Here is a 13,266-nt window from a genome sequence, read left to right as displayed (position 1 = left end):
AAGAGTTTTCAAGGCACAGTCTGGGAGATTACAGTCACAAATACATATTTAACAAAAAAATTGGTATCCAAGTACGTAGAGAGTTTCTACAAATTGATGAGACAGCTCAATAAAAACTGTAAGACATGCAACTGGTTCATAACCAAAGTCAAATTCTTCCACATCCCTCTTCGTGAGGGAAATGCAAATTAGAGCAGTGTAGCACTGTGTGCCACTTAGAATGCTAAACTCTAAGACCAACAGCACCAAACACCATGGTCCATGAGAAAATCAGCACTTCGTACACTAGTATAGTCAACAGAACAAACCGGTAGAACCAACCAGATTGGAAAACCGGCCAGCGCTGGGTAAGTCAAACATACATCACCCAATAAGCAACAGTTCCACCCACTGGAAATACAAGCATATGTCTAGAAACAAAATATTGCTTAAGAAGGTTCAGAACAGTTGCCTATACATATAATAGCCCTAAACTAAAAACAACTCAATCTCTGGGAAATACACAAATAAGATTCGGTATATTCATGGAATAGGATAATGTTAAGCAGCCAAACATAAGCCTATCACAGACTCCAACACCAGGAAAGTACAAGTTACGCCCTCTAAGTGAAAGGAACAGGAAAGGAATGCAGGGGCACACAGTAAGACCAGCTGTAGAGTGGCCTATGCCCCTGCCTGACACACTGAATAGGACCAGGAAGCGGCAAAGAAAACTTGTGGCGTTTCAGACCTTCTCTAGGGATATGGGTTAGTAATACTGGCATATACATTGTCAATGGACTGCTCAAGTAACAAGTGAATCTCACGTACGTACGTGAATGTTAACTTAATAAAAAGAAAACTCTAATAGCTGAATCAATGTTTTATTCCTGAAAACCTTGGATAGTCAAGGCGAAACCACAACTTTTTAAAAGACTAAAGAAAAAAAGGACTATCAGATGAGCTGTAACCAAGGGCTGAAATAAACCTCACGCGCTTAGCTTTTGTTTTCATCCCTAAACCAGGAGTGAAAAATAACCTCACTAGGAACCTTTAAATTTAGCTTACTGAGTAAAATAGCATGCAGCAACGGGTTAGTTAGTAAAAAGTTAATACTAGTAAGGCCTAGTCAGTAGCAGGGATTCGAAACGCAATTAAAAAATCACAGAATGATTTTTATTTGGAGAAGTCTGCCTTTGTCACACCAGTACAGCATGGCTGGGTGCCTGCCAACTGCAGGGCTCCCCTAGATTTCTCTCCCTTAGGTCATGTAGTACAGTTTATTTAGGCTCAGTCTACACTGGACTCTATCTGAAGCTCTTTTCCCAGAAAACTCTTTCTTATACACGATCACATGGCAGGTGAGCCGGAGTAGGGAAGTGGGGGTTCTGAAGGAAGGAGAGGTAGATACCTGGTTTTTCCTTAGGCCTTAGACCCCAACCACCTTAAACCTTTTTAAATGGAAATTAAGGTCTTAGAAAAGCCATTTGTATTCTAAACTATAGGGGAATTCAACTACTGAACAAGAAATTTTCAATAGTCTTGTGAAATAGAAAAGATTTCTGTATAGACAAGGTGGGTGAGTGCCTGACCCTGGTTTCCTGTCTTCTAGGAAGCTATCATGCAAATAGCTGAATTTCCAATTGCATATGCCTCACAAAGGGCAGGCTCTGACAGGAAAGGAAGCCGAAGGAGAAGTCTGCTTTTGTCACACCAATACAGCAAGGTTGGAAGACTGCCAACAACAAGGCTCAAGTAGATTTATCTCTCCCATAGATCATGCAGTGCATTTGCCTAATGCAATGCCCTAGATTTTACGAACTGCACCCACAGAAGCATTTGCAAGCCTGCAGATCTGAACACTTCCGAGGAGGGGACAGACATTTGTGGACGGCCGTCTGCCTTGACTGACCGTCGATAAAAGCACTACCTGAGACCACTTACCACACTCCAACTATGATTTTAAATTCCTGTAAATTCCTTGGCTTTAAGCAAAGTCAGGACTGAGCCAATGCATTAATGTTCAATCTGCATTCACACTGCACAGCCAGAACCCACATATACCAACGGTCTGTTGGAAAGCTTTTAAGGCTAAAATTCCTATTATGTGGCCATAATGTACCCAACTAAAGAAAACTTAAGATTATAAATAGCACAGTAACATCACATGGAAGGGGAATGCATTGTTTAAAATGGCACAAGGCAGTTTACAATTCAATACTGTACATTATATCTTTTTCAAAACTACCAAAGAGAGCCAAGAATGTGTTCTAACCAAAAAGTTTTATATGCCACTTAACTACCACTTTCAAACACACTTCTTTGTCCTGCAGCGTTATTCACTGCCAAGTAGCTCGGATCTAACTCGCTAAAATGATGTCGCAAAATCCAAAATACTGAGGAATCTGACTCAGTCCAAGGTTGCCAACCATCAACCACAGCAGCGCCACAGGGCAAGAATCCATCAAACTCGTTGCCCCAGAGAATCACCGTTTGTTCTCGACACAAATGAGACGTTGCTTAAGAGCGCCAACCTGAAGCCCATTTTTTTTAAAAAAAAAAACTAAATTTGCCCGCCGTGCCTGTTCAGAGGGATCACCTGTCCTCGGGCAGGAACCTGAGTGGTTGTTAAGATGGCTTCTCCAAGCCAACTGGAACGCTGTGTAAGAGCTTTAAACAGGCATATGCGGGAAAACCCTCTCGAGAAGGGCAAGAACTTCCCAACCGTTTCTGCTCGGACGCGAACTCGGCGAGGGCGAACGCTCTGCAGCGCTGGTGCCGCACAGGGGTGAACATGCCCGGTCAGCAGCTCGCAGGGCCCCGTTCCCCACACACACGCATGGCCCGGCCACTGCAGCCCGGCTCTCCCCGAGAATTAACTTTCTAATAATACAACTTTAGGCGGATGATCGCGGGCGGCCCCCAGGCCGAAGCCGACCTGGAAGCGACTTAGCGGCGCGGGGTGGACGGCGCGCGTGGGGACCCCGGGGGCCCCCTTGGCGCCCGGCCGCGCTCACCAGGTACCAGACGCCCAACAGGATGGTGCCGGTGCGGACATGGCAGCAAAGGCAGCAGCTGTGGGAGTAGAACCGAGTCCAGGGCGCGACCATCTTCATAGCTCCGGCGCTCGCACAAGTTTGCGAGAGCGTCACTCGCTTCGTCCCGGGCTCCGCTCGCACGGTCCGCTGCTCCTGCCCCTCTCCTTGGGCGCCCAGACGCTCCGACCGCTCGCCCGACCCTTGGCTCGCACTGCACCGAGAGCTCCGAGTGGCCGCTGCGGCGGGACACTGGGCTCGAAGACCGCGGCGACGCGAGGGGGCGGGGGAGGAGAGGCCGTGGGTCACGTGGCCTGCCCGGGCTCGTGATGTCACCGCCGGCTCCAGCCAGCTGCAGGCGCTGGGAGCGCTGCGCCAAATAAATGCATCCTTGCTGGACCCTCAAGGAGACTCCTTTTCCTCCGGAAATGGGGTGCACCTTTGCTTAGGGTCCAGATTCATTCCAACTGTGTTTGCCTCGCATCTAGCTTGCAGATAACCCGTGGATGCTGTGCTAGAATTGTAGTTATCTTGCAAACTGCTGGAAGGAAGGAAAACTGCGTAGTATGATTATTCCAGTCAACTGCGGTACTTTGAACCACTGTGGAACCCGCAGAGAGCAATTTGTCTCAGCTTCCCAGCTCAATTACTCTGGTAGCAATTTTTTTCCCAGAAAATAGAATGTGTGTCAAGGGCATCCTCACTGTGCTTCCGTAGCATTTTTAATAATGACTGAAGTCTAAAAAACAAGTCATCAAACCAATTACTGCCAAGAGGTCTATGCAAGACACAATTACACCACACAGCGTTGAAAGAGCCCAAACAGAGGACTGGGGCTTGGGGCCTTAGGGAGCGTCCTTCCAGCTGCTGTTTTGTCTTGAAAGATAGGATCCAAGTTTAGCCTGTGATAACCACAGTGATAGCTAGGAATCTCTAATAACTTAAATTAAAAGTCTGTGTGAAGAGACAAAGACAGGGGCTGGAGAGATGGCTCAGTGGTTAAGAGCACTGGCTGCTCTTCCAGATGGTCCTGAGTTCAAGTCCCAGCAACCACCATGTGGTCAGCCATCTGTAATGGGATCTGTTGCCCTCTTGTGTGTCTGAAGACAGCAACAGTGTACTCACACACATAAATTAAATAAATAATAATTTAAAAGTCCATATGAAGCCGGGCGGTGGTGGTCTTTGAATCCCAGCAGTCGGGAGGCAGAGGCATGCCAGCCTGGCTCTAAAGAGCATGTTCCAGGACAGCCAGAGCTACACAGAGAAACTCTGTTTCAGAAAGGAAGCAAGCAAGCAAGCAAAAACAAAAGGCTATGTGAAAGTTTTATTTCAGGATTGGAACAAGAAATAAAATGGGTTCAATTTAAATTTAAGTACCTGTCAAATAAGATGAAAGACGACGATAAGGCTAGGTAGGTTCAAGACTGGTTAGTCTCACAAAGATGTCCATCTACCACAGTCTTGTGTAGTTTAAACTTGGCTTCCCAGAGATACCAAGTGTAGGTCCTTGAACAGAGATACAAACGTGATAACTGCTGTGGGAGGAATTGCAAAAGCTCAGTATTTGTTTATTTTCTTCCTGACATTAAAGATAATTTTCTCTCTGGGACTGTCTTTTGTTAGTTATGGGCTAGGGCTTTCCTCTCATGTAGAATGTTATCTTAGCAGGCAGGAGGCTCTGAGTTCCATCCTCAGAGTTGCAAAAACTTAGTATATAATTATGTCCACAGCCGTTAGTGCTCAAAGCCACAAGCATTAGTGTTGAGAAATGGATGGTAATATAGACTGAGGAATACTGCATTGAAAGACTCTGAAAATTCACACACTTAGAAAATTACCATAGTTACCACCCTCTCTCTTCTTTTCCCACCAAGATTTCAGATTTATTAAGCAAATGACACATTGATTCAGGTGAATTTTATATTTCAGAAAATTTACTACTCAAGATATGAAGTCACAGTAACCAAATTGCTATAGATTTTAAAATATAGAATAGAAGCTAGCTGGAGAAATGTCTGCAGGTGAGGCTTGGTAGGTAAACCAAACAGCTACAGCATCTTTGGAATGATCTTACTGGAATGCAATAGAGAATCGCAGGAAAGCAAGAGCTGAGCCAGGCATGGGAGTTCACATCGATAATCCCCCACACTCAGGAGGCTGGAGGCAGAGGCAAGTAGATCTCCATAAGTTTGAGTCCAACCTGGTCTTCATGGTGAGTTCCCTGTCTCTAAAACCAAACAACTGTAGGGAGAACTGGGCTTCCCTCTGTATCTTAGAGAGCCCAGAGCCAGGTTACTCTCTATGTAGCCCTGACTCACTCTGCTCTGTAGACCAGAGGGACCTCCAGATCTCCTGCCTCTGCTTCCCAAGGACTGTGCATGTGCCACTGAGCTCGGCACAATGCCACTATTTGCAGCACTGCCATTATTTGAGAAGGTGACTTTATTTTCATCCCCAGAAGCCTCAGGGCACAACTGTCCCTTCCCTGACCAGGCTTGCAGAGCAGCTTCCCTGACCTCAGCCATTTTGCCCTGAACTTGATAGAGTCTGCTCTTCCACACCTTGCTGTCTCTATGCTGTCCTCTGTAAACAACTGAGATCCTTCTGTTTCTGGGGTTTTAGGACTGGCAACTTCTTTGTCTCCCAAACCTTTCCTTTGTACTCCCTTCTCTGATTTTTTTCTTTCTTTTTTTTTTTTTTCTTTTTGAGACAGAGTCTGGCTAAGTAGCCCAGTCTAGACCTCCTGGTTGAGCGGGGATGGGGTGGGGGTGGTCTTTTGCTATGAATTGACAGTCTGGTTACTCCCTGAGAGGGATGGGAGAATCTGCACACAGACCCAAGTCACTCAGTCTAGACCTCCTGGTTGACCTTTGGTCCTTTACTATGTATTGTAACTGAAATACTGGCCCCAAAGGCCTGGTCGCCTCCAGCAACGAGAGAATCTGCAGAGACCCAAGGACCCCTGTGTGACCTTGCCCCCCAAGTTATCTGTGATTGGTGAATAAAGATGCCTACTGCCTATAGCTGGGAAGAATTGAGATAGGCAGGGGAGAGAGAGAGAGAGAGAGAGAGAGAGAGAGAGAGAGAGAGAGAGAGAGAAGATGCTAAGGGTTAAGTGAGTCATAAAATCATGGCCATGAGGGCTGGCCAACTGGAATTAAAAGCAGCCCAGAAGGAACATGGCAGGTCATATTGTGGGATTATTGGCAGGGAAGTAGACAGAATAGCATAGAGGGTACATACCTGTCCAGCTCTAGTGCTGATTAAGGCTTGTTATAATAATAAAAGCTGTGTCTTTCATCCAGAACTGAATGATCAGAGGTGAGGTAGAAAAATCCCATTTGAGATTTAACACCTCCTGCCTCAAGCTTTCAAGAGAGCTAAGATTACTAGCATACACCGCTACAGATTCAAATATCCCTATTAATTACTTTCAAAGCATGTATCAGAAATCCAAATGACACAATGTTAATTTGTATACCTACTCTATGAGACATGAAAATAGAGGCCATATAGATTTGTAGCACTATCCTGATGCCCGCCACAGCTGGTCACCTCATCTGGTAGTACAAGTTGCTGATGCCACTCAGAATGTAGGCACGGGTGAGATAGTCTCCACTAGGAACAGACTAGGTTTGTTTATTTATTTTTTTTTACAATAAACTGCATGGAGATATTGCTTCTATCTGGATTTGTGTGGGGCAAATAGAGCAGGGGAAGTGAAGGAGTTAGACAGAGCCAGACAGTTTTCTGAGCTAGAAAAGGTTTACAGCATCTCCCACCGACCTAGATCTACTCTAAGAGAAACCTCAGAACCACTCCAAAGGCTGACAATTAAGAAAGTTAACTTTTTTTTCCCAGGCGTAGGAGTGGGAGGCTGAAGAGATGGCTCTGTCGTTGAGAGCAGATCCTGCTCCTGCAAAGGGTTTGAGTTCAGTTCCCAGCACCCTATCAGGCAATTTACCCTGAAAACAGAAAACTGAAAACCCTGACAACTGTAGCTCCACGGCGATTCAATGCCTCACACACACTCACACACATGCACACACACACACACTCTCACACACACACACACACACACTCAGACAAATAAAAATAAATAAATCACTAAAAAAGAAGCACTGCTTCCCCAGTGTGTGTTAGAAAAGAAACCTGTGGCCTGTGCCAGGACTGTGCTTTGGAATGTCTTCTGCATTGTTGAAAATGCTGTCTTCCTGCTGTCTTCCTCCTGTACAGATCGAGTTAGGGCAAAAGTGTGAAGTCTAGCAGGCTGGGCTCAGCCCGTTATACTAATAGCTAATTAAAGAGCGGTGAGGGAAGGGAAAAGAGAAGCGCTTCATCAAAGTGACCACACTTGGAGTAGGAACAAATCGAAGGGTCCAGAGACCCCGAGTCTGTCTCGGCTACTGACACAAGCTTTAGATTTAGATAGAGGAAAACCCGAGGCTTAGCTAAGCAGTCTTGGTCAAGGTGTGGTCTCCTAATCATGGTCTCAGTTCTGCTCCTGGAAGTTGTGTAGAGTTGTGTGAAGAAGTTAAGAGCGCTTGCTGTTTTTGCAGATGATCTGGGTTCAGTTCGCCGCACCCACATTTAGTGGCTCACTGCCACCTGTAACTCCAGCTCCAGAGGATACAACACCACCTTCTGGCCTCCATTGGGCACATAAATACAGACAAGCAGGCAAAAACACATACATGGAAAAAAATTAAAGAGAATAAATGCTGGCTGATTCCAGGCCTTCATCCTAGCCTCAGTTTCCGACGTGTGCCCTTGAGGAGTCGTGCTGCAGCCTCCACTCCTGACTCCTCCTCCCTTTTAGACAAAATATAAATTCCAGGCTGACCTCAAACTCACTACTTTGTCATCTTGAAGTCCTGATCTTCTCGTTTCTCAGCCCAAGTTCTGGGATTGCAGGTGGCACACAGTGAACCTGCGTCTCCTGCCTTTGAGGCATTTTACCAACTGAGCTATAACCTGGCCCCTGAAAACAACTTCTAAATGCCCGTTTCACTTCTAGATGAAACAAAGGAAAATCTTAGATATCTTCATGCATCCTCCAAATAAACCAGGGACCCATTGTCTGGTCTGATTATCAGGAACTTCTGAGTATGTCCAATGAGACCAGGGCAGGTTGCTCTGAGTTCCCACACCCTATAGGATAGGCTTTGATTTCTAGTTAGGAATAAGTTTCTGTTTCCTGAACCTGATATGTCTTACAAAACATGTGTTTGAACCTATACTTGTTACGGTCTGAGAATTTGGGAATAATCCACTATTAAGACAAAGTTTTAGGCAGCAAAAGTATCTTTTCTCAAAAAGCTGATCTATCAGAGAGATGTCTGAGTTCAGGATCCAAACCATGTTATGAGTGGCAGGGGTGCAGGACAGAACAGACTCTTAGCCTGACTGTTTGGAGGTGATACCTGGTTGAAGACATCCTCCCCAGAGTAATAAGTCACTCTGGGTACAAGCTATACTACTGCATAAACATACTCAGTCATATTTACAACCAGCCCATAAATGCATGGGGTAAGCCCCAAGGTACAAGCCCACCAAGCAGTCTCTGTGGGAACAAGCTAGGGTTGGCCAGTCAGGTAGCCAACAGTTCTGTGTTAAGCCTGGGGACAGAGGAGTTAAGAACAGCAGTCCAATCAACAGTCTTGCCAGCCACTGTGAACTTGATGACAAGGTTGTTGCATCTTCCCCTGGGGGTACACAGATAGTAAGGGAGCTAATGGCTGGTGCAGCAAAGTGTAAGCAGTAAGCAGCAGGATCAGGAGCACTGGAGTAGCAGTTTCAGTGACCATCAACAGGGTGTGGGGTGACCTTCCATTGTTCCTGTGATGGTTCACCTGTGCCAGGAGCCAAACCCAGGAAATTACCTGCTGTTCTGGAAAGCCTAGTCAGTACAAGGTTAAGAAAGGACATTCAAGGGTCTGAGGTCCCAGGAACTTAACGAACATCTGGTATTTCCTGGGAGCTGGTTACAACAGTGGGATGGTCTTGGGCAATAAGGATATGACAGTAGGATGGTCTTGGGCAATAAAGATATGACAGTGGTGTTAGTATTCTGTCTAAACTCCACCTCCACAGTTACTTGGCAGCAGCCAGGTATGCTCCTCCCCACAGTTACCTGGCAACAGCCAGGTAGGCCTGACCACTATAAAAGGGGCTGCCTGCCCCCTCCTCTCTCTCTTGCTCCCCTTGATCCTCCTGCCTGCAGGTTCTCTGTCCCCTCTTCCCTCCCCCTCCCCCTCTCTCCACGTGGTCATGGCCGGCCTCCACTTCTCTCCCTCTCCCTCTCCCTCTCCCTCTCCCTCTCCCTCTCTCTCTCTCTCTCTCTCTCTCTCTTCCTCTACTACCCTCCTGGCTCCCCACCCCATGCCCTGAATAAACTCTATTCTATGCTATGCCATTGTGTGGCTGGTCCCTCAGGGGGAAGAGATGCCTCAGCATGGGCCCACTGAGACATCCCCTTCCATCATTGGTCCCCTTTCCTTCAAGTGGGATGGTCTTGGGCAATATGAGGATTCAATAGTGGGATAGCCCTAAGCAATGACCCTCGCCTAAACTTCCCATTTTGCTGTGTCTTTATAACCTGCCCCCGAAATTAAAGTTGCAGAGCTTGATCAGAACCCCAGACTTGCTTTCATTCTTTGTGTCTCTTTTCCCTTCATTCTTTCGCCCTCTTCCCTAGGGTCTCATCGAATCCCCTGAGGGCCAAGGCACACCTGGAAGTCTCCTCCACTGGGACTTCAATTGCTGGATCATTTTGCCCCTGGCAGGTTTAATGTGGGAGTGGTGTATCCACATCCAGATCCTGTCAAACTTAACAGCCACAGGCGCAGTCAGGATCATGATGTGAGGCCCTTTCCATCAAGGTTCCAAGTCTTGTAGTCATGTCTCTTAATCCAAGCTTTGTCACTTGGTTCAAAGCAATGGGCTAAGGGGAGGAGCAGACTCAGGAGCCTGGCAGATGGCAGCCAGAGCTGCTTCTAGACCCTACGGAGGGCTTTTAAGGATTTTAAAAACTTATGTTGGTCATATTCGGCTAAGATACCAGACTGGAGGTTAGGTGGCAGCATGGGAGGTGGCCTCCCATATAAGATCTCAAATGGGGTGGGGGACCTAAAGTACAGAGAATGTTCTTAGCCCTATATGAGGCATAAAGTAGGAAAGCTGCCCAGTCACCCCCAGTTTCAGGGTTTAATTTGGTCAAGGCCTCCTTCAGGGTACAATTAATCCTCTCTACTTGCTCTGAACTCTGGAGTCTGTATGCACAATGTAATTTCCAATTGGTCCCCAGAACCTATGTTAGAGATTGAGTTACCTGAGAGATGATGCTGGTCCATTGTCAGACACAAGCAGGGTAGGCGATTTATACCTGGGTATGATGTCTTCCAGACATTTCTTTGCCACTACATTGGTAGTTTCCTTCTATGTAGGGTAGGCTTCTACCCATCCTGAAAAGATATCTATAAAAACTAGCAAATACGTAACACCCATAATTCCTGATTTTATTTCTGTATAATCTATTTCCTAATTAGGCCATTGACTCCTGATTCTGGCTCCTGGAGTGGCTCCTTGATTGGGGCCTGAGGAGTTCACAGCCTGGCAGGTGGCACAGTCTGAGGCTACCCGATCAACCCAGTGTCCTAAGTCAAATGCTTTGTACCTTGCCTCTCACAGCAATTCCTTCCGTTTTCAGTGACTCCGGTGTGAAGGTTGATGAATCTGATGGATGAGTGGCTTAGCAAACTCCTTAGGTAGGACGGTGTAGCCGTCAGAGGTCAGCAACCATTCGTCTCTTCTGTAAACTCCTTGGCACTTTACCTGATGTCATTTACCCTTCAAATCCCAACAGTATATTCAGGGATGGCTGGGAGCACAAGGGTTGTAAAGCTACCGGGATGTTGGCAGTGGAAGGGAAGCAGCTTCCCTTGCAGCTTTATCAGCTAGCCTGTTCTAGGGCTGTTTCTGATGTCCCTTTCTAATGCCCAGGGCAATGAATTATGGCCACTTTGAGAGGAAGCAATAATGCTTCCAATAAAGCAAACATTCCTTCAATGTTAGCTATGGTTCCTTTTGCCACTTTTAAAGCCTGGGTTTAGAGCCTTTAGTTCAGCTTTCTGGGCTAAAGTTCTCAGCAGCAAAGCAGTTGCCCAAATAACAGAGTACAAGTCAGTTGCCTCCCCTGCATACCTGATTCCATTCTGGATGAAGCTGCCCCCATCCATGAAGTAGATACTTTTCATGTGTGGCCAGTGTATGTCAGTCAAGTCTGGCATGATGTTCTGAATGTGCCCCAGAGCTATAGAGCAATCATTCTGCATGTCTGAGGACGAGGCAGGTAGCAGGATGGCTGGGTTTAGGGCAGATGGTGGGTTATCTCTTATGTGAGGGAGAGTCAAAAGTAGAGCCTGAAAGTGTACCAGTCTGGCATTGCACAGCCACCGGCTGGGTGGATTCTTGAGGGTCCTCTCAATAGCATGGAGGGTGATGATACGTTTCTGTCCCATGGTTATTTTATCAGCATCCTTGACTAGCAAGGTTGTGGCAGCTATGATCCAGAGACAGGCTGGCCATCCTTGGGCCACTAGGTCCAGCTTCTTAGATAAATAAGCCACAGGTCTTTTCTATGGTCCCAAATTTTGGGTGAATACCGTCTTCGCTACCCCCTTTCTCTGATCCACATACAGGTAGAAAGGTTTCTGAGTCAAAATGAGTGTAGGTTCTCTAGGCTTACAAAAGTCTTTCTAGATATTGCCTGGGGTTGTCATTCTTTCCCTGCATCACCTGACTCACCTTGGATTAATTTGTGGGCAGTCTGGCAGCCTCTCAGAGGCCCCCTCATCAGAATCTGGCAGTAGACCCAGAGACTCTCCTTACTTTCAGCAGCGTTAAGATCCCAGTCGCCTCAAAAGGCTGCGTAGATCCAGCTTGAACTTGAGTGGGCATCCCATTTGTTTCCAGAAACAATTTCTTCTCTCTCTCCTCTGTCGTGTAAAGGATCTGGAGCAATTACTGATAATCATCCCAGGTGGGCAGGTAAGTCAGTATGATTGAATCTAGAAGACCCTAAAAATGGGGGATTCTGCAACTTCCAATAGTAAAGATGGCAATGGCACATATGTGCTGAACTGTCTCCCCTGAGCATTTTTTTCTACTAACTGACTTGCCTTGGCTTGCCTAGACTTGACCAATTCTTAGGCCTAGTCTCATAAACTGCCAATTTGAAGCCTGTCATGGAGTCAGCCTAGCCTTCTCACTTGGAAGTCTACATCAACACACTAGGGAGACCATGGAATGCTCTCTCAGAGAAGCTGAAGTTACCAGGGTTGTTACAGTTAGAACAGCAAGAAGCTAGACTTGGCCATTAATCCTCAGTAGGACAATTAAACAGACAAATACTAGTGAAAAGTATAAAAACAAGATTTTTTTCCCAGTGTGGCTTCATTGGGATAAAGAGGCTCTGTGGCAGCTCCTAGTCTATCTTCAGAGGCCTGACATGAAACGTAGGTTTCTGTAGAAGGCAAATGAGGTGTGTACAAGCAGGGAAGGTGAGGCCTCACCAGCATGGTTCCAGCTCCAGTCTCTCTTGCACAGTGGTCTTGTTGGGAGCGACCTTGCTTAAACATTAAGTGCCTTGTCAGCCATAAGTGCTTACTGGCACAAAGTCTTGGCCTCTGTGGAAAAGTACTAGCCCAGTTGAGAACAAATAGCTATAGATCTTGTGGACAGGTGCCTAGCAACCCATTCTGTTCTGTTCTTTCTGCTGAACTTTTTACCTAGCCAACATCCTGTTCTTGAGAACACCTGCACTCCCCAGAGACAAAGTGACCCTACTCTACCCCCCTCACCCCAAATCATGCTTCAATGAGTATATAACCAGTGTGGGAACAATAAAAATTTGTCAGCTTGATCAGACCTCTTGACTTGCTATCCATTCTTCGTGTCTCTTGTCCCCCCATTCTCTTCCAGGTGGTCCTCCAGTCCCCATTCACCACCCTGTGGGCCGCGGCATGGTTTGACAGGCTGTTTGAAATCTCTCTTAAGAAGACAGGTTCAGGCCAGGCGGTGATGGCGCACACCTATAATCCCAGCACTTGGGAGGCAGAGGCAGGCTGATTTCTGAGTTTGAGACCAGCCTGGTCTACAGAGTGAGTTCCAGGACAGCCAGGACTACACAGAGAAATCCTGTCTTGAAAAACCAAGAAAGAAGAAGAAGAAGAAGGAGGAGGAGGAGGAG

The 13,266-nt window shown here is 46.6% G+C and overlaps 1 protein-coding gene across 1 annotated transcript in view; it reads right to left on the bottom strand.

Annotated features, from left to right (window-relative positions):
* The window catches only part of Laptm4b (lysosomal protein transmembrane 4 beta), a 39,418-nt gene extending 36,020 nt beyond the window's left edge, over window positions 1-3,398 (bottom strand). The window contains exon 1 of the mRNA XM_028767839.1: window positions 2,997-3,398. Within this exon, the coding sequence (XP_028623672.1) occupies window positions 2,997-3,095 (99 nt within the window). The 5' untranslated portion in view covers window positions 3,096-3,398. The remainder of the gene's footprint in view (window positions 1-2,996) is intronic.
* Between the last annotated feature and the right edge of the window lie 9,868 nt (window positions 3,399-13,266).

This window comes from Grammomys surdaster, unplaced genomic scaffold (genome assembly GCF_004785775.1).
Source record: "Grammomys surdaster isolate TR1022 unplaced genomic scaffold, NIH_TR_1.0 63, whole genome shotgun sequence".
NCBI lineage: Eukaryota > Metazoa > Chordata > Mammalia > Rodentia > Muridae > Grammomys > Grammomys surdaster.
This window is presented reverse-complemented; position numbering and strand designations above follow the sequence as displayed.